A 21,162-nucleotide genomic window follows, 5' to 3' on the forward strand; every position below is an offset into this window, starting at 1 on the left:
AATATATAGTGTTGATTATTATATAAAATAATCAGTCATATATACGGAGATTTCGATTTCTCTATTACTCAGCGAATTGTACGTAATTACGCGTATCTTATCTTATCACGAAAAGCAGTGGCTTTTACAACAGTATTTGTAACAACAGTATTTGGCAAATAACCGCCAGAGAACTTAATCAGGCAATGACGTGAAGAATTATTAAGGAATTTTGTAATTAAACATTAAATTCCTACAATATATGCACAATATATGCAAAAAAGATATAATAAACAACTGATATTATTATTTTCATTTGCATCATAAGGGATCGTTAAATTCAAAAACAAAGCTGAAGACCTGTAAATTATACTTAAAACTCCAGGGTGTATTTTATTTCAATCATTTGAGTCTGTAAACATATTATTTGAACAAAAAGAATTTAAAATAAATATCAACCAGTACATTTGTTCAACTATGTATTTATCTTACAACTATATGGATAAAAGAAAAGCTTTTGGTAATTTTGCAATTCATGCAAAAATAAAATATTAGCTCAAATCAAACATAGCTCAGCTCGTTAGCTAATTAAGCTATGGAATTATATGCGTGCCAGACAAATGATATTACTGATAAAAATGATTACACTTTCATTATACGCAACAGAGACCATACATTTCCACTTTACAAGCAGCAGAGATTCGTATATAAAAAGGAGCTAAAAGAATATTTGTATTTGCTTCAATGAAATATTTACATTAATAATATTACTGTTGTTATTAATATTATTAAGCATATATCACACGAGATTAAATAAAAAATCAGTCTTGAAACGATCTCTGTCGTCCCATAGAATTGTAAATTACGTCAGTTTCCGAATTATCAGACTCTTTATTTTGACATATGTTGATATACACATGATGCTGATGCTATCTTCCTGTTTAAACAGAGCAATTTTTATAACAGTATGGAGACAGGGCAAACGACTACAAAGTATAATTTATGATATTCGTTAGTAAAACGTATTATTACCGTAGAAGTGATTGCTTTCATTCGAGCAAGACCCCCTATTTTACCCCCCACGTCTTTTGTTTCTCGTGAAAAACTAAAAAATGGCTTCGTAATGTTTTCGTGGAAATCTCATTCCTGCTACAATAATGCACGCATGCGTGATGTTATCTGCATTTATGTAATCTGTTTCACTATTTTCAAAGCTATATAATTTTGATGTAAGTAATACATCTGCCAGCTGCTCCTTACCTTCGGAGGACTCATCATGACCGAGGCAAGAAGTGAGAAATTAAAGAAAAAAGTGTTCTGGCCGCAATGGATCGCTGGTTGCGGAGGTATTAACTAATCACCAATTAGCTTTTCGAAATGCATATTGCGCAGTAATATTAAGAACGTTGCAGTGGCCGCGACACATCCAGATAAAAGGAGAATCATAATTTCGAATTTTTCTTACAGTCTGGTTGCTGATAACGGAACTGGGATTAGTGGGAGGATGGTCGTCTCCGTACATCGGCTACTTAACTTCTGCAGAATCTACATTTCCGGTGACACTATCGGAAATATCGTGGGTGGTGTCGTTATTCAATCTGGGAAGATTTTTTGGTGCTATCGGAGGCGCTATATGCGTCAACTACGTCGGCAGCAAGACAACAATTACGATCAGCACTGTGCCCATCTCGCTTGGTTGGCTCTTCATCATCTTGTCTAACAGCGTGGAGTGGTTATACGTCTCAAGATTTTGCAGTGGCATCAGCCTAGGGATGACCTACTGCTGCTATTCTATATATCTAGGGGAAATAGCGGATCCTAGCATCCGAGGAGCGTTGATGGCACTAGGCACGAGCGGCGTAGCGACAGGAAACTTTATAATGAGTGTTATGGGAGCGTATTTATCGATGACTGTATCAGCCACGATAGCCTTAGCTTTTTGCCTTTTGCTGATGATTCTTTTCGTCTGGCTGCCAGAATCCCCTCATCATTTGATTAAGAAAAGCTTGGATGAGAAAGCAAAGTCATCGATTCGGTGGTACCATAGAGACTATGACATAGAATCGGAATTCATGGACTTACGAAAGTTTGTTGAAAATGTCAGTAAGCAAACGTTAACAGACTCTCTCAGGGAGTTAAAAATTCTTCATTTCCGCAAATCGATTATTATTGTTACGATTCTTACCGCGTACGCTCAATTGAGCGGAATCAATAACATTTCGTTTTACATGGAGTCAATCTTCACGTCCGCAAAAGTTAGCGTGATGGAACCAGCGCAAGTAGTGATAATAGTGATGGCATGTGGTATCATTGGATCTTGTTTATCAATGCTTTTAATGGACAGACTTGGGAGAAGAATTCTTATGGTCATATCGTGCACTGGAATCGCGTTATCTTTAATTCTGTTAACGGTCGAGTTTCAATTGTTAGATTTTGGTTTTGATTCAAAAACAGTGGAAGGACTAGCGATTACCGGAATGATAGCTTTCTACATAACAGTTTTCTCGGGTGTTACTCTCCTACCACCAACGATGCTTGGCGAACTCTTTCCTCCTCATCTAAAGTGCATCGCAGCATTTATTGTCAGCAGCACAGCCGCTGTTGTCTCTTTCATCTCAACCGTCACTTACATGCCGCTGCTTAATTTTCTGAATGAACGATATTTGTTTCTATTTTATGGCCTGTTAGAGGCTACGGCTATACCATTTACCTTGATCTGTGTACCTGAGACGAAAGGAATGTCCTTGCAAGAAATTCAGGATCAACTGACGGGGAAGAGTAAAGCTTAGAAGTATATCTAGTGCTAATAGGATTAATCTCTCTCGTGAGCAAAATACGGAACAATTTATAATCTCTAATTGAGTTATTATATGAACGTATACATATTTTACAAGGGCGTAAATACGAATACTGTAAATATCAAAATTCGAATACTCGCTTTAAATGTAAATAATTATTTTTTTAAATAAACGTAATATCGATTGTGTTATTAATGTGTTATGAAATTGAAATTATTACTTCGTAACTAGAGACTGAATACGCTTTCTCGAAGATTGTCTCTCAGTTGAACAGATATTTCGTTGGAACCGATGAAAGCGCATCTCAAGGAATTTTGTAGTGCATCCAGAAACGACGGACGAACGTTGGATAATAGAAGAAAAGGTCGCGATGCCTGTTGTTCTTTTGCTTGCCATTCTTCCTTTAACCGAGAAACGATGTAGCTATTTCTCTTTGGGGCGGACACACGCCGCCGTAACGTCGACGATGGAACTCGGCCAGTTTCATATTTTACAAGACAATATTTCAGCCGTGCTGGCTACGCCAACAATGTTAAAGGTGATACGGTCCCATGGTGGCACTGTTGAAAATTGGACACTGTCTTATCTCGCCCGGGTCATTACACGATGACTGTTCTTGATATCCTTATAAACATCAGGGCATCGATACGAATTTACGATACGACTTTTCTTTATTATTAAATGATACAAGCGTGTATTACAAAGAAGCTCTGATAATAAATATCATTAGCACCAAAAACTGTCACCGATTTCGCAAGCTATCTCGCTTTTACAAACATTGCAAATAACACGAGAACTATATTCCACAATAAAAGAAACATAAGAGACAATTACAATAAAAAAAAATTATTTATCATAGCGTATTAATGATAAAAGCTAGAACGTATAAAATTACGTTATGTTATATTTCCGTGATGACGAACCGAACATCAACGCGACGAATTAATTAATTAAACGTAACTGTTATTTCATAATAAATGTTTCACGTATCGCGCACACATCCGCTGTTCCTCCGGGCGTATGTGACCAGTTATCATTTTAAATTGATTACCGTGCAACCCAATTGCGTTTCGAGAGTTGCGTGAACCAATAATTCTTTGATCCATCCAGGGTGGAATAATGGTCACGGAACCGACTTTACCCTCTGACATGCGCCAACGCTGTTAAGTTATAGCATTTAGCCCGATTCAGATTTACGATAAGCCGATTTCCGGAAAGAATATCCTGTAGAATAAAAAATTATAGGAATTATTGTAATTAATATCATGTCTATATCGAGAAAATGTATCAAGCTTTTAACAGCGCCTCTACAGTTATCTGTCCGCTTCATGAAATATTCATAAATATTCACTTTTTGCTTTGGTTACTATTGCCCGAATATTCTTTCCCCAGTTTCCTTACTCTCTTTTCCTTTCTCTTTATTTCCCTTTTTATTTCTTTTAGTCGTAACGATCGTTACAGTTTAGTGGATGTAAAAAAAGCAAAAAAGGTACATCGTAAACGGGGCGATTATCGCTCGTAACTAAAGTAGAATATTCAGGAGAATAGAAGCTGAATGTTCAATGTTGAATACGTTGAACCGGAAATAAAATGTCAGTTTGCCGATTTGATAATTCTCGATTCTATTCGTTTATATTCGCCAAAGTTGTACACTACATCGAGCTCGATAATCAGATAAACTTCGTTATAATCGTTTAAATTGTAATAAGCTTTAACGAATATATGTAGCTGGATATTAATAATATTCTTGAAGAATTTAACAAACGAATTAATATAAGAATCGTGTTTAAGACAACTTTTAGAAATTTCTTTAATACAGTCTGCTCACTTAATATTTCAGATGTAGTACAATTTGAATGCAAAATCGATCGTAACGAGCCAGAAAACTACAAGAAGAAATAACGCAATTAAATAACTGCATTTTTTCATTTTATTGTAGAAAATAGAATGATGCCACTTTAAAGCTTTCTTGGGAACAAACAAGATAGTTTATCGTCACGCGGATATAAACGCTTCTCTCGACAGAGCCCCGGAAATTGTACGCTTTAAAGCAAGCATTGTACATCACTGACTTTCTTCAAGTTCTATACGATTCGTGGTTTCGAAACTGACGGGTCGTACCTTCATATTTAACCTGTCCACATATATTAAAAGTGTTATCAGAATTGCTCATTTTAAAACAATATCTTTAAATTTGTAAGTTACCCCGATAGACTTTATCCGAAACAAGGCAAGATTGTTTCGTTCTATATTTCCACGCTTATGCCAATTATAGAGAAATTTTCATACTATATAATGTATTGAGCATGTAATGGCTATTCGAACACTAACTCAATCGTTCTCCTATATGCAGGTCGTCTCTATGTTCGTTTCAGAACTCCTAATCGCTTTAAAGCTGTCTACAACTAAACCGAGTCAATTATGCTGTCAACTCTCTGCTCTGAATCCTCTTACCTGATACCAATTACAGCGCTACATTTGGTAATACCGTACGAAGTAATTATTTCTAAACTTTCGAATTTGTGAAATATTCAAAAATTTCCCATTTTAACTTTAGATTAATTTCTAATGTCAGTGAGACACATTTCATCATTTCATAAATGAAGTTTGCGAACATGTTCGCTTCGATTACAGCTCGACCATTCGAAATCGATGAAAAAGCATACTTTCGGTTACTGTGCCAGAAACGAAACGATAGGCCCATTTATTTCATTCGCTGGACATGGCACAGTAGTTTAATTTACCTCGACAGGAATCTTGGGGCGAGATACAACACAAAAGCACCCACAGGCTAATGACGGAAATTATTATATTATCGTTCCGCTATAGTCGAACGTAAATAAATTTACTCAACTATATTGTTTAATCTTAATTGTAGACGACATTATGGTACGCTGAAACTGCAGAGGAAGCAACCAAATTTCAAAAAACATTATAAGATATATCAGTACGATTCTTTGTATTAACATAACAAATCCACTATGAGACATTCTGCATATCATCATTATCTCGTTAATTATCGTGTTACGTCGAGCGAAACTCTACCTATACCAAACCACATACCGTGGGCAAGATGGCAACCAGATGTCCGCACATTTTTACTGCGTACCCTCAATAGTCTTAAGAACCTATCATAAATCTCAGGAATTTTCTAGCTAAAGTCCTTCAGACCGAACAAACATCTCTTTACTGAATCGTTTCTAAAGCTTGTAGTTTACCACGCACAGGCACGGGAAAGTTAGTTTTTCTCACGTATAATACTTCACACTAGCAACTTTCTGTCGGGGGCGGCTAAGACCTTTCCTAGTCCACCAACCTTCTTTTATCCAATTAGAAGCAATGTCTACTGCCCCCACTTTCCTAACCAAAATTGTCATTAACAAATCCGATCCGTCCCTTGCGTTAGACACACCCATCGCTAGCTTTCCTCCGACACAGCATCGTCACTTTTACGTCACTTATTCTTGATCGTTAGAATAGTCAACATGTCATTACCGGATTTCTACTCTTAAATCAATCACTTACTTAACTTATACGTACGCACCAGTGTAATTATATTTTTTACAAAGTTGTTGGAATAAACATTAATTTATTCCTGTTAATTCAGTGTTACCTCATTCGAACCATCTCTATTATCGTAACTGAAATAAGGGGATCGATCAGTTCGTGGCGTCGATTATCTAATCGTAACGGGAATTTACGACTCCCGTTGACGTGCCTTCTCGCGATCGCGTCTCTCCGCGAATGATCGAATAAACATAACGTCTCTACAATTTAAGCATATATATACTTAAGTTGTATATATTGTTATATATATATAACTTAATTAATTAACTTTCGAACAAATTATTTCAATCAAATAGATTTTTGTCATTATCTGTAGAGTTCTGAATATTTATGTAAGATCTTGGAAATCATCATATTGTCTAATATAACAATTACAATGGCCATTGTATCAATTACAGACTAACTTTACGGATTAATTTCTTCAGTTCAATTTGAAAACCATACTCGTGTTCCGAAGAAATACAATTACTTTTTCTAGAAAATCAAACATGGGTAGGATTTCTCGAGGCTTCGAATTTTGTCAGAACACGGGGAAGAGGCGCAAAGAAAAATCATGCATACAAGCTGCAATAATGGAATGCCTCCAACTTTCGGTCAATAAAGGAGTTCTGAAGACAATTTTGCAATGCAATAACCCTTCGCGTCGTGGCAATCGACAAAGTTTTCCCCGAAGCCTTGCCTCCTCCACGTTCGCGTACCTACCCAACAATCTTAAAATTCAACGAACCTCGAGGAGGATCGTTTTTCAACCAGACAGAGTATACCTGTCCCTGATTTTTGCCTCGCCGAACCGTTTCGTGCAGGACCAAGTTTAATCGGTCATAAAAAAACAAGAAATCCCGGGCCATTGGCACTCACGATTGGAATCGCTTCTGTTCTATTCACTTGGCGCGACAAGCTGCGACAAGCTACGGCAAGCGTATGTCGCATCACGTGGAACGTGAGAACGTGGCCTGCGAACGTGCGAACACGGCCAACGAATTTTGATTTTTATCCCGAATCCTCATTCAAATGCACTCGTGCGTCGCGTCGTGTCGCGTCACGTCGCACGTCAACGTCTTCTCATTTGCACGTGAGAATGCCCGCATTACCCAGGCACAGAAAAATAACGAAGAGAATTCAAGAACAAAAAGAAAGATGGAAAGCGATATCGATCGCAGCCCGGTTTAAGAGAAATCGAATTTCAAAACGAAGTCATTTTTTACCGTTGTCTCGAACTTCGTCCTCCTGCATAATGTCCTTTCTCCTTTCTTCGTTCGTGAAGTCGAATATTATATCGCAGAGGTACCAAGAAAGAAGTTTGCCTAATAAACTTCTCCGAACAGTCAGCGAGTAGAGCGCGATGAATCTAGGAAGATATCTGGTGAAAAGAGGTTTGGGAAGGGAGTTTCAAAGAACAGGATGATAACACGAGAAAGTAGCGGTCGTACTCTGTCTCCCTGGCGGGTTCATTGAAATATTTAAACAAAAGGAATCGGTGGACCATCGCGACGCGCCGGGACGTTCTAGCGACGGTGAAGTTCGATGCACCGCATCGACCCGACAAAATGTAGGCTAGTAGTATGTCACGAAAACGCAGGAATTGGTTGGTCGCCAAGTCGTGGATAGTCAATGGAACAAAGATAGGAAGGGGAACGAACCGCTAGGTCTGTAACCTAAATTCTCCCGTAGCGCCGACTTCCAGCGATCGCTTTGAAGCAACCTATACAGCTTCCGTTGGATCAATGATACTTGTGGTTAACTGTACACAATGTTGCATTGCGATAGACTGTGCCTCTGGTACGTGGTATCATAATACTCTTCGTGGCAGCTCGCGATTGTTTTACGTTTTGAACAACCGAAGCAAAAAAAATATTCATACAGAAACTCAGTTGCAAAGCATACATCCAACAAAACCCACGAATTAATCCAAATAACGCGATCGAGCGCAAAGTCGAGCCAGTTTCTCGTTGCGCACAGAGTAGTTCAAATACCTTTTGTTTTCACCGATAAAGTATATCGAGCGAAAACCACTGTCGATCGCACCGTGAATGTCGTACTTCGGAGATTTATTTGTGCGAATCGTTGGATTACTTTGTGTCGGCAAGCTGAACGGCCAGCTTTGTCTTTTTCGTTGTTAATCATGTTATAATCCCCTTATATCATTCTACAATTTGTCGATTTAATAAATATGTTTAATATATTTTACGTATTTCAATTGTGCAACTCGTACAATATGGATTTTTTCGCATCGTTTCCACCCGTGTAATATGAAATTCTTTGTTATCGATGCTCGATGAATATGTTTGATAATTTTTATGATAAAATAAAAATAACGAGTGACTGGTTTAAAAAAATACAAGAAAGCAGCGCAGATGCGTGCACGGCGGTCTTCGCCCGAATATTTATCCGAATGAAATAAAGTTGCAGGAAGCGAGTAGAAGCGAGCATTCGCAAGAGATTGCTTGCCATAATAGCCATTAACAGTCTCGCGTCTCGATGTCTTTCTTCAGGAATATCGACATCACTTTCCAGTCTTCTATTTCTTCCTGCGTTTCTCTGATCCAGTTTTCCACGTTGTTTTCGTAAATTATATCATCCGCATAAATTAGGAAGAGCATCATACAGTGATTCGTAACTTCGTTTAATCTTCAGCCAACAATTTAAACGATTAGAAGAAGAAGAATAAATTATCCTCCTTCAGAGAATTTCCATACCATCAATACTTTATCGACCACGCATTTTTAACGCGAATAATGATTTGTTAGCAGCAGCTTTTTAAGGTAGCGGAGGGAAAAAATTAATCATGTTTTTTACATCGCAGTATTTTTCAAATGAATTGAAATATTAATATATAAAAATCTGAAAATATATTGAAGAGCTTCTAATTGCTGTTACTGCGTTGTTTATTTAACGTTATTTGAATTATATTTTACGTTTTTACGTCGTAATGTAATTATTTCATATAGGTACAGTCAATATGAAATGCGATCGGAATGCTTCATCGTTGCCACGTTAAAACAAATAAAAAGCAATAAAATAAAAGCAAATAATACGTTCCCCTACATAAAAGAATAAAAAAGAAACGGATATATTCTCTTACTTACATTGTGTATTTTTACCTGCATTACGTATGTTAAGTAATTTTTAAAAAATGAGCAGGTGTAAGAAATGAGATAACATTTGGAAAAGGCCGAACAAATCGTCCGTTAGTCTCAATACGTCCATCCCGTGGCCTGTATACTTCGCAGGCTACATATATGATTACCCTAGCGGAAAGCGGTCGAAGAACATGTTACAGGGCCTATGAGGATATTCCTTTAACTCTCGTAACTTTTCTTCTTCTTTTGCCTTTTGGACTTTTTCCTCGCGTGCATCGTCCATACCGTGAAAGATGAAATATGCCCGACCCTCTGGAGATTCCTACGTCAAACTCGATCACGAACATCCTTCGCCCTACATCATCGAAAGCTGTTTAAACAGACAATTTTTCATGAAAATTCGAAACTCGATTCGCTTAATTACCCATCTTGCGAACTTCTACTTTGTAACCTTCAGTGTTGACTGTTTTTCACTTTTCATGGGAAACATTATGAGCGGTGCGTGCTATTGCTACTTTTTCGACAAAATATTTTAGTGGAAAGCAGAAACCACGCGCTTTGAAAATATAGATGAAGGCCAGCCTGTCCTTTCTTTTCTTCTTTTTTCCTATAGTTTGCAATTTTTACGCAATCGACACCGCTTGAAATGCTGATACAAATTGACAAAATCGAACTTCGGAAATTCATGTAAACAAGATATAAACATGTTCCTATAATTTGTTAATAGGATTTATCTTTACACGTGATCGTGTACACAGCAGAATAAGTTAGCCAGATACAAAATGATAATAATTAAAGGTATTGTACGCTTAAACGTTATCTATATAATGATCAATAGAGATTGATTACGCAGCGACTATACACACCGTAGATCTGTACAGATTGAATATTAATCGACTGTGTACTATCATTGCGATCTATGAATATGTATAACATACCCACGAATAATACAATTATATTTGCTATACTATGTAAATGTACAAGTGTCTTTTCAAATATAAGAATAGCTTTTATATTTTATTTTTCTAAATATCGAATACATAGCAGTACAGAGGTAATGCGTTAAACAGTGGTTACGATCGATCGACATAATAGTAAAGGGTTCAAAAACACAACAAATGTCAGGTAAAGCACTAACCTGTCAGCCATTGCCCGAGCCATGCCCACCGAGAATAATTACGGTGCATTTGCCATTGGGAATCAAGGGAAACAAATACCGCTGACTGTTGAAGAGGTCATTAAATGAACAATAACTTTTGCAGTGATACGATCGATGAACAAAGTATCTATAATAATCGCAGATGAAGAAGATAGCATTACAACTTCACGGCTTCACGGGCTTCTAATTTGATATTCCGTAAACAAATGCCCAGTATTTTCTTTGCTTCTTTCAATGAACCATCAAAGAAAAATTATGTTTCCCATTCATACGTTTCGAAAATGAAAGTGTCCAACTGTTTACTCGTATCTACTGTTAACAAAAATTCAGTATCCGTGGAACAAACGCGGGTATTTTCGTTCGATAAAGACACAAATTTCAGTATTTTGAAGAACAGAAAAGATTTCATCTATTGCTTCGAGAAAAAGAATACTTGCAAGAAAATAAATAAAATTTGAAAACACGTATGCGAGAAAAATTTAGTCAACTGTCGATACCTGAGCAAAGGAAACTTTTCAATACCGATCTTCCCTTCCTTCTGCACTACCTAGAATCTAATTTCTTCAGCTTGCAGGGAAGAGCTACCAGAGAATGGAGAGTTACAGAGCTTGCGAAATAAGCTTGGCAGATCGCCGTAACGTTACTCGAAAATGACGGAGATCACAAGAAAAGAAAAGACTGGACCAGGCTGATACGACGGCGAGAAAGAAAGGTTTGGCGACTTTAGCGAGCTCTGAACCGACGAAAGCAGCGCCGTTCTCTGCTGGGCGCAGGCTGAAGAGACTCCACGGTTTGCCACTTGGACCTCGAGAGCTTTGCTTGTCTCTAGAACTCTCGAGCACTCGTTTAACAGACGGTAATTCTACGGTAATACAATGTCTTTTAGTCCCGTTTGCGGACAGTGTTGTTCGCTACGGGGAAAACAATACGCTAAAAGGTACCAAGGTTCTCAGTAAGAATTTTGTTCGATAAATTCCTCGCGTCCCTGCTTTGCGATTATTTATTACCGTACAAATGAAAAAAAAAATCATTAAGGCAAGAATTCGTTTCGTTCAAGCAAAACTGCACTGGTAAAAAATTATTCGTTACGTAAGCAAGTACGAATTATATAAATAGCATATGTATTTCAAAGAGAAATCTCAATAGAACTGCGGATGGTCGTGTTTCGACGGCGTCTGTGGATTTGAGAAACACGTTTAACTTTTGGCCTGGCTACGAAATCACTCGAAGCCCTTGGGCCAAGAGTCTACTCAACTCTATACACCAAACGCGGCCACTCCGTATCCAGATTTCAGAAAGAGCACATATCATAACCCGAAATGCGTTGGTATCTTCTCGCGTCGCGGTTTCACGTCATTCACCTCTTTCAACATCTATATTTATAACTGGATCTTATATCTAGAATTATTCATCTTCCACGTATTTATTTGCGACTGTTATCGCAGTTACGCTCTTCGCTCACGAAATTCCAGCATCCAATTTAAAAATTCTTAGAAACGTTCGATAATCCTCTTCGATGCGCGCTTAGTTACTTTCGTTTCTCGAACTTCGCTTTCAGAAGTTTTTCTACGGCCACGTTTAAATGTTTCCAGCGCGGTTGCCCCTTCTTATCATTGAAAGTCCCTTCCCGCTGGTATTTATCGACGATCGTAGATCTCTATAGTCTCTGCATTAAAAGATAGCAATAAGTCTGGAAGATTAAATTTATAAGAACTTACGATCATAATTCGCCAGCCGGCCAACGAAAAATGGTCCGCTATAAATTAACCCTCGAATATTTCTATCGAGTTCGGTTCAACGAGGAAATATACTTGATCCTAAATCTCGCGCGATTTTTAAAACGCTTAATTTAACCCCGTGAACAATCTCACGGGTCGTTCCTCAATCTGGGATGTTTGAAGAGCTTTTAAAGCAGTACACGCACGACCTGTCGACTGCTTTGTGCCGATTACGATTTATTAACTACGTTCGTCAACAACTGCGCGGATTACGTCGAACGGTAACAAAGCAGCCTTTGAACGTACTACTTTTACGCTTCAAACGCGAAAACACAACCGTGAAAATTTAATGGGGAAGGAAGTACGAAGATGTATAAATTGAATCTCGACTATCTGGACGAATATAAAATTGGAAAAGTTAATTGTAAGAGCATTTCATTGAATACAGCTGTGATAATTATCGTAAAATTATTGGAATCGCCGTAAACGTAACTAGCCTATTATCTGATAATTGTTGCTATAATATAATCGTTTGTATTTTATTCTACATCAAACATCATTAGCTATAAGATTATATAATAAATTATGCAATAAACTTACCGCGTGCATGTTAGTTTCATAATGCTGGAAAAGATCGTTTGAAACGTGAATAATGTGCAAATGCTATTACAATGGTACGTCGGATAGAAGAACGAGCAGTGTGAGAATAAAACACGAATAATAAAATAAACAACACCGAATTAAATAGGAAAGAGAAGAAACTTTATAAAAAAAACGTGACTGGTTTACTTTAGTTTATCCGGTAACTAGGAGACGTATCTGACCATCCCTGGAACCCCTGTGAGTTTCAGCTTGCAAACTTATTTATCTCTTTGCGGAGATCTTGCCGAATCTTTCCCCAGAGAGAATTTAGATAAGTGCGCTAAAACAAATTTGCGAGATACTTGTGGATGTGGCTCTTGTTAAATTTTGTTCGATGTTCCCTAAGAAATTTCGACCTTCTAAACGAGCATTTTCAAGTAGAAACGTTGGAGATTTTCTATGCGTCAAAGTAAATTAATTCAGATTTGTTCGAATCCGATTTTTACGGAACGATCAGCTAAAGAGCAGCGAGAAATGTTTTTAAGTAGAAACGTCCTTGTTAGTCAGACGTCCAAGTAGAACACAGTAGTTTACTCATATCCAGCGAAGCTATACAACGTTCCTAATACATTTATGATAATGGCACCACTGTAACTGAGATATAGCCAAATTATACAGCGTCGTAATTACGAACTGACTCTAATTGATCGATTTTCTGAGGGTGACTTAAAAAATGTCCGACAAGAAATGAATGGCATCGTCATTATTATTGCGGCTGCTCGAACGAGAAAGGCTTCACATCTTTCGAACGAGTTCCGAATGCGCGGTAAAAGCGGCATTGAATTTCAAGGATTCTCGTGCCTTAATCGTCGCCGGAAACAGTTCTTAATCACGGTATCGCCTAAAATGGTTTCCTACGTCTTATGCGCCTACCGCGTTTACATGTGATTTCGCAAATGCATCGTTCGAACGCATTTGAAACGATAAGGAGAGGCAGAAATAGATTCGACATGCTTTCCAAGTCTCCGATTTCATTGAAAAATTTAATCTACCTTAATGGAGTGCACCCATTATCACTGAATAAAAGGGCGATGATAACAGTAAAGTTAAATCCCATTATGAAAGATACATAACGGTGAACAGACCAAGGTATCATTACAAGCTTATCGAACAGAATCGTAGCGTGTTCCAAGTTAATGCGCAAACTGGTTCGGGGCAATTTTACAGAACACACTTCGCTCGAGAACCGTCGATAATACGTCAGGATAATTAACGACTTGCGCTCAACGTCGATGGAACAACGTTTAATCTCGATTTTCTCAAATCTTCTCCATGACTCGGCAAAAGCATGCGTATCTCGATGAACCTCACCAGGAATCCGCTCGTTTACTAAAAAGATCAGTTCGCTGATTATTTGGAGAAGAACTGTACCGAAAGTTACTGTGAAAACGGGAGGGAAGGATCGCGGCAACAAAAATAAAAGTAAAACCGAATACAATTTTTCGCACATTTGTACGTCCGCGCGTGAAAAATTTCCCGTTATTCTCGACGCTAACTTCTAAAAAACGTCGACATGAATTTTTTATAAACCTAGGAAATTCGTATGCTTCACGCGCGACTTTCCAGCGAGAAAATTCTCTTGACATCGCAGGAAAACGTCGAGCAAAGTGGTATCTTAAGTTTCGTTACACGTGTGGCTACCTAGAGACGTTTTCCTCCTCCTGACTACCGGAAAAATTACAAAGTTTTGTGGACCTACCAGACCAAACGACGCCCAACTTTCACATTGGTTTGATCATTGGTAACAATCCATTATACTCTGATCGAATGCTCAACTCGAATACCAATATAGCGAATAGCTCGAATTTTCAAATATAATTTCCTCCTAGTTAAAGTGAAACGAACCGAACCAAACAAATTGCTATATATATATACATACGTGACACTCTTTATTATAAAAAAGGAAACACCTGTTTTATAATGCAACCAGATGGAATATTCAATAACGATGTGAAAAACGTAAAATATTTGCAAGATAACGAGAATTTTTGACATAAATCGCAAGCTAAATTTGCACAGGATATGTAACTTAAGTTAGATTGTCTCAAGCATTTCTTTTGTTTTATAAGGAAATAATAGATGCTCGACATCTTTTATTTTACATTATTATATTTAGTTATGTGTGATTCATTATGTATGTTCTAATAGAACAAAATGGATCATACATAATTCAATAAAATAATATAAAACAAACAATGTTGTGCATCTACTATTTCCTTATAAAACGAATGAAACTTTTGCGACCACCTAATATTTCAATATTTGCACGAAAAAGTTAAATATTTTTTAAGCAATGCTTTAAAAATTAGAATGTTTTCATTCGTAATAATAGCTACATATTTTAAGTTATATGTATATCCTATTTACATGTATTCGTGTATTTTAGCCACAGATGACGACACAACGAGAAAATTTTATGCTCAATGAACAGAGCACGCCATAAAATGTAGACAGGCTATAACGTTGAAACGAATCAGTATCACTCAGTAGTGATGCTGAGACTGCACTTTAGATTTTTAACGATCGACGTCTCTTTCAACTTTTTCAGCAGTTTTTCTTTTCTCGTTTCACTTTCTAATTCCCTAATTTGATCAAATCCCGTCAAATTTTGCTCAAAGGCAAAAAGCTCGATAAATCGACATCTCGTCGATGAAACTTCCAATCCAATTATCTACAGACAATTTCTTTCTTACAACTGTCGCATGTTTCTCAAAAAACACCAATTTCACTCGATTAACATCGTATTACGATAAAATCTTATTTTTATACGCGTTCACCCGTTTTCGGCGCTACCACTATCAGAAATTCGAAATATTGTGAAAATAATATTTCTCCGGCACTCGTTTATATTTCACTCGCGCAGATTCTTCCCGAATTATTTCTCCCGAATGCTCTGAATATTTCAACGTTTCCAGAACCGCTTTTCGCCCGATACCGATATCGTTTCTTCCGCAAGCAGCCCCTTACTCGAAGTTTTCTCCTTCTTTTTCGATTTCGTGAAAACTCTACACCTCGAAGAATTCCAAAAGATAAGATCGTTTCGGCCGACGCCTCCATGGTCAAATTTCCACTCGAAAAATCCGAGCGCCAACTTCGTTCCCAACTCGTCCCATTATATTCGTACGTCGCGCCACACTTTACCTGATTATCTTCAACCGTTCTTCCACATTGCTTTCTCCGTCCTTTTTCATCGACTTCTGCTCACCACTCCTGTGCTATGCGCTGGTGCTCGACTTTACCCCTTTTCCCGTGTACATCACAAATCTCTCTTTGCGCCAGGAAAGCTCGGGAAAGCAGTGTCTTTATCCGGCAAGGTACGTCCGAATCCTTTCGCCGTTGCACTCGTGTCACCATTTCCAGGTAGCTTACCTTCGCTATTTCGGTCAGCAGTTGAGGTTGTCGAAATCTTTGAATGAAACCCTCGAAAGACGGACTCAAGGCCCGCCGCTAAAGCCGCCGTTTCTCTTCATCGATCCACAGACTCGAAACTCCAGATTAGGTAGAAGTATCTACCTCAAGAGATTCCATAGAAGAGGTGAAATACGCCGAAGGGAGAAAGGAATAGATCGCGTGAAACGAGATACTCCGAAACGGGAACGAGACTGGGGGATTGGGGCCTCGAAAAAGCGGTTAGAAACGAAGCAAGATGAGCGGAAAATGCAGCGTACATTGCCCTATCTTTCTTTTTTTTCTCTCTTTTAGGTATCCTTCCGGAGAAAATCCAGGAAACAATACCCCTGAGTTATCCAAAGAAATAAGCGATTTCTCTGACGTATCAGAATAGGGCGAAAAGTAATGCAGGTACTCATAGGTCGTGAAGATTACCGTTCTCTAGCGGGCACGACGTTTGGTGGATTGCACAGTAAAAGAAAATATAGAAAGCAAGAACGTAAACGCGATGTTGTTTAGAACGCCTGTTTTGAATCATAGACAGAATTAGCTTTGGTTGCATAAGAAATGTAGGTGGCTAGATGGGAAAAATAATTAATCAGTTAAGAGCATAGGATAAAGTACGATAATGCAAATATTCTCGTTTTTCCTGTGGTTTCTTTATAAAATATAAAAATGATTAATTGCATACGCGACGAAACGAAGCTATTTCATACGTCGTAATTAATATTAAAATTATTTTTCAGTGAGGTAGTATCCAATCAGTTTCGAAATGTCACGAATCGTATTCGAAGCGTTGTATTTTACGTTCGATAGAACTTTTGCGTTTCATCAAATTCCACACTAAATTCGTCATCGCAACTAATTTTGACGGTTGCCAACGCGTCGAAAATTTCACGCGATACGGTTAATCGAGGATTGTTCGAAGGCATAAAGTATTTACGTGTGGTGAACGGTGGGGATTCGGTGCCAAACGTTGACTATGCAACGAAGGGAAGCAAACCGCAAGATGCCGGATTCGACGTATGAAAACGCGCTATTCATCCGCATTGCCATTTTTTTCATAGTTCTGCTGGCATGCACGCGGTTCTTGTCGCGCATTAAACGGAGAAAACTGGAAGGAAGAGAACGAGTCGGGAAGGAAGCTGGAATGAAAGAAGTCTGGGTCGCCGCATTCTTTATCCCAGCCAATCGCAGTGTATAACGAATGTCGCAAGCACGTAATTTCCATCTTCCTGGCGTGCCACCAACTTCTGGCAAGTGGGAAACATCCCGAATAAAAAGAAAAACATTGGCTGTGTGAAAGGTTGAATTTGTCGCTATACATTCGACATAAGAAATTTAGAGAATAATCTTCTTTTAAATTTTACGATGAGATTAGAAATGATAAAGAACTTACGACACTAGAACAAAAATCATTGTAAATTTTAGATCAGATATTCTTAAATAAACAGAACGTGCCAACAGTAATATAACTCGCTATACGATGCTTTCAAACAATATGAGAGATACAAAAAACTTCCATTTTTTTAAAATTCAGTACCTGCAGTTCCTAATCAAAATAACGCGATAATTACTCAATGGCGTTCATTAAGCGTACAAACAAACTAAATCTGATTATATACAACACAAACGATGTGGAACCTATAAAACAAAAAGAAACATCAACAAGTATGAATCCTCAGTTGTGATCCATAAAGTCGTGGAACTAACAGAACGAGTCTCAATGTCGTGAGGCCGGCTACAACTAACCCAAAGCCTTGGAAGACACTTCGAACAACCACAAGATCGACGTACCAACCAGGATGTTGAAGTTAGAGATGTCAAGATTCCAGAGTGATTCGTGGCTGGTCCCACAGCCCCAGGAACTTTGAGTTCGAGTTTCGAAGATTTCCACATGGTCCAAGACAGGCTCTACGGTTATAAATTTCAACGGTCGGATTCTTCCGATCGTAATCGAAGAATTAAGTCTCTTATTTACGGACGTATTCAGTTATTTTCTCCAAGATATACTTGGGTAATGCAGCGAAGAAGTAACGAAAGAAAACAGTCCAGAGATTGGCGAAGGTGTTACAGCCTTGAGGGTTTAAGAGATCAGCAACGCTAGCCTTAGACAGGAGGCTTCCGACGCGTATCCAGGGGATATAGTTGAACCGTATTTCTTTTAAATTTATAACCAAAGAATTTGCCAGATTGGAAAGCTAGTAAATCTCAGATGTAGCGTCAAAATGTTATTGTATGTTTTATCGTTATTTTACATGGATCTGGAACCACATCGTAGGTTGGTATTCGTCACAGGGTGTTACTCGTGTCACCCACGATATTAATTCCATTTTATATTTCGAATAAAACATTATGAATACGCTGTTGCATTTCTAAAGAAGTTCTTAGTGCATATTTGTAACATCATAAAATAATCTTTCGCTATAAACGAGAATTCATTTGAATTATACTGCAATTTACAGATTCAATCCTGTTGTTCTTTTTTCCTCGTTTTTTTTTTATCGCACCGTTACGGAGGAAAACGTTATTCTGTTTTTCGCGCTTATCTCTACTTCCACTTGCACGAAATTGTGTCAGAAAAAGGTATACAAGGCGGGGAACGGGGAAAAATCATTCCACCTAGTACTTTACTTATTTTCATTCTTCGCGACGAACATATTCATAGACCTGGAATTTCTCTCGATATTCTATATTCAATATACAGCTTCGTGTCTCTTCCTTTTCTCTTTATGTTTCCTATAAATTTGTTAACACATTTTTGCCGCTACTTTAACGAAAGCAATATTTTTTCACAAAATAAAAATCTTCGATTGTTTTATCTCTACTAAAATTTTTCCATCATTACAAACCACTTCAAAGGCTTCGAACGCTACTATCGAGTATATCTTATTTCTATACTGTGTCTGTTGCAAGACAGGACAAACGCATTGAAAACATCTGAAGCAAAGAATCGAATATCTCTTGGGAAGTGTCTCCCTATCGACTGACCAAGGGATTACACGAAGACAATTAATACAACGGAGAAACGATTGCCCGCTACAATTCTTAGTTTTCCCTCTTGATTTTGGATCGGGCGAACCAAGTGTATCGAGTACTTTATCTGGATGCCTTTTGTATCCGTTACAAAGAACCTCGGCAACAATGGAGGCTGACTATTCGCGTCAGTTTCACGCATATGCCAGGGGCGTTCCAAAAAAAGAAACTTTCGATTCTCCGCAGACATAATCACGTGACTTCCGCCGAGCATCCACGATTATATCTCCCGCCGGATCAAAACTCACCCATTCTATTCTCGACGACAAAGCGATTGCTTGACGTTTCTCGGTTATCTGCGTTTATACCGTCAACATCGACTCAGGGATATAAACGGAATAAACAATACCGATAGAATGTTTGAGAGATACATCAAATACCAGGATACATACAAGTAGGGTAAAAGCATAAAAATATAATATTTCTGTAAAGTTATGCAAAATTAAAAGTTACGCAATTTTATGATGAATCGCGCATAATTTTATTCCTTGTGATTTAATAAGCTTAGAATTGAAAAAATAAATACTTCTGAGTTACATTTAATTTTGGTTTCATGAAGAATATCGTAATCTTTTGGTGTGGAAAGAAATCTTCATCGTCTATGTTATTTAGGTACTTCTTAAGTGCGAGAGGACTTACATGGCACACGAGTTTCTCGCTGCAGCCATGGACCGAGAAAAGATTCATGGAGACCATTATTCACAAACGATTTAGCGCCAGAATAATGAATACAGCGATCTATATGGCTAACAGAGCAGACGGGAAGGGGTCGAAGGGCAGCCCAAACCACCAAGTAAATGCAGCAAAGTCGGAAGCAGAGCTTGCAGGATCTTCTCAACTTCATAGACATTCTCCATAGACGTTTTGCATGGACGTTCAAGAAACTTACCAGAAACCATTTTCCATTCAAAACCTCAACATTAATATCTATTAAATTTAATATTTCTTTAATCCTCCTAAATACTACGTATAATTACTTTTTATAATTATTTATATTAGATGCAATATTATTAAGTTATACATAGATAAGATGAATATTTTTAGCGTGTAATACGCCATGTTATGAAATATGTTTTGAAAGAAAACCGGCCATATACGGGTACGTCCGTATCACCAATTTTTTATTCAGATCTGGAAGTTTACGAGATGGTGTAACGCATCGATCTTACCTTCGCGATCGGACAGGTAGTTACAGGACAGCGTAATCCATAAAATTTCACCGAACACAACTGTAATACACGATGGCGAGCGTAGAACTTGTCCCTACTGAGTCAGGCGCGCGGCATAAATCAACCGGTGGTATTGTACAGCCACGAGTTCCGAAGTGGACTCGGTACACGCGCAGGCCAAAGCAAATATTTTATCCCCGCGAATTAGCATAGATTTCAGGCATCGCCGAATGAGAAGCGTAATCGTCGGAAAGGTTTATCAGCGTACCTGGATCTGAATACTTGAGCGTCTAGATAAACGCCGTGCTGTATTCCTGATTAACAATACAATACAAAAAAAAAAAACGCAAAATGTAAATATCAGAATCTTTCTCTTTTTATGGCAATAATGTTTAATCTGTGTAGATGAAATTGTTTAACGCCGCTATACACGTTTAAATTTCTACAAAAAATTTACACGCTCCATTCGAGTTACGGAGAATTCCATTTATTTATTACATTCTTCGTTCCTTTAACGGGAACAAATCTTAGTCGTTTACCGTCAAGATTATAATCGCGTGTTCGAGGAAAAATCAATGTTATAAAACCATACGTCACACGTCGAATGTTTCATCAAACGTCGTC

General features: G+C 37.9%; 2 protein-coding genes across 5 annotated transcripts in view; one reads left to right on the forward strand and one right to left on the reverse strand.

The window, feature by feature from the left end:
• The window catches only part of LOC100643982 (disks large 1 tumor suppressor protein), a 542,862-nt gene that overhangs the window by 496,582 nt on the left and 25,118 nt on the right, over positions 1-21,162 (reverse strand). The window lies entirely within an intron of this gene.
• Positions 1,175-2,968, forward strand: LOC100644339 (facilitated trehalose transporter Tret1-like). The gene is made up of 2 exons (XM_012314484.3): positions 1,175-1,325; positions 1,447-2,968. Exons 1-2 carry the CDS (start codon positions 1,256-1,258, stop codon positions 2,766-2,768), a joined length of 1,392 nt encoding a protein of 463 aa, XP_012169874.2. The 5' UTR covers positions 1,175-1,255; the 3' UTR covers positions 2,769-2,968.

The sequence above is a fragment of the Bombus terrestris genome, chromosome 12, assembly GCF_910591885.1.
Source record: "Bombus terrestris chromosome 12, iyBomTerr1.2, whole genome shotgun sequence".
Taxonomy (NCBI): domain Eukaryota; kingdom Metazoa; phylum Arthropoda; class Insecta; order Hymenoptera; family Apidae; genus Bombus; species Bombus terrestris.

Excerpts from the sequence above, each read along its gene's own strand:
- LOC100644339 (XM_012314484.3), top strand. The coding sequence starts at position 1,256 with ATGACCGAGGCAAGAAGTGAGAAATTAAAGAAAAAAGTGTTCTGGCCG. Across the intron at positions 1,326-1,446 it reads ATGGATCGCTGGTTGCGGAG|TCTGGTTGCTGATAACGGAA; the intron begins GTATTAACTAAT and ends TTTTTCTTACAG.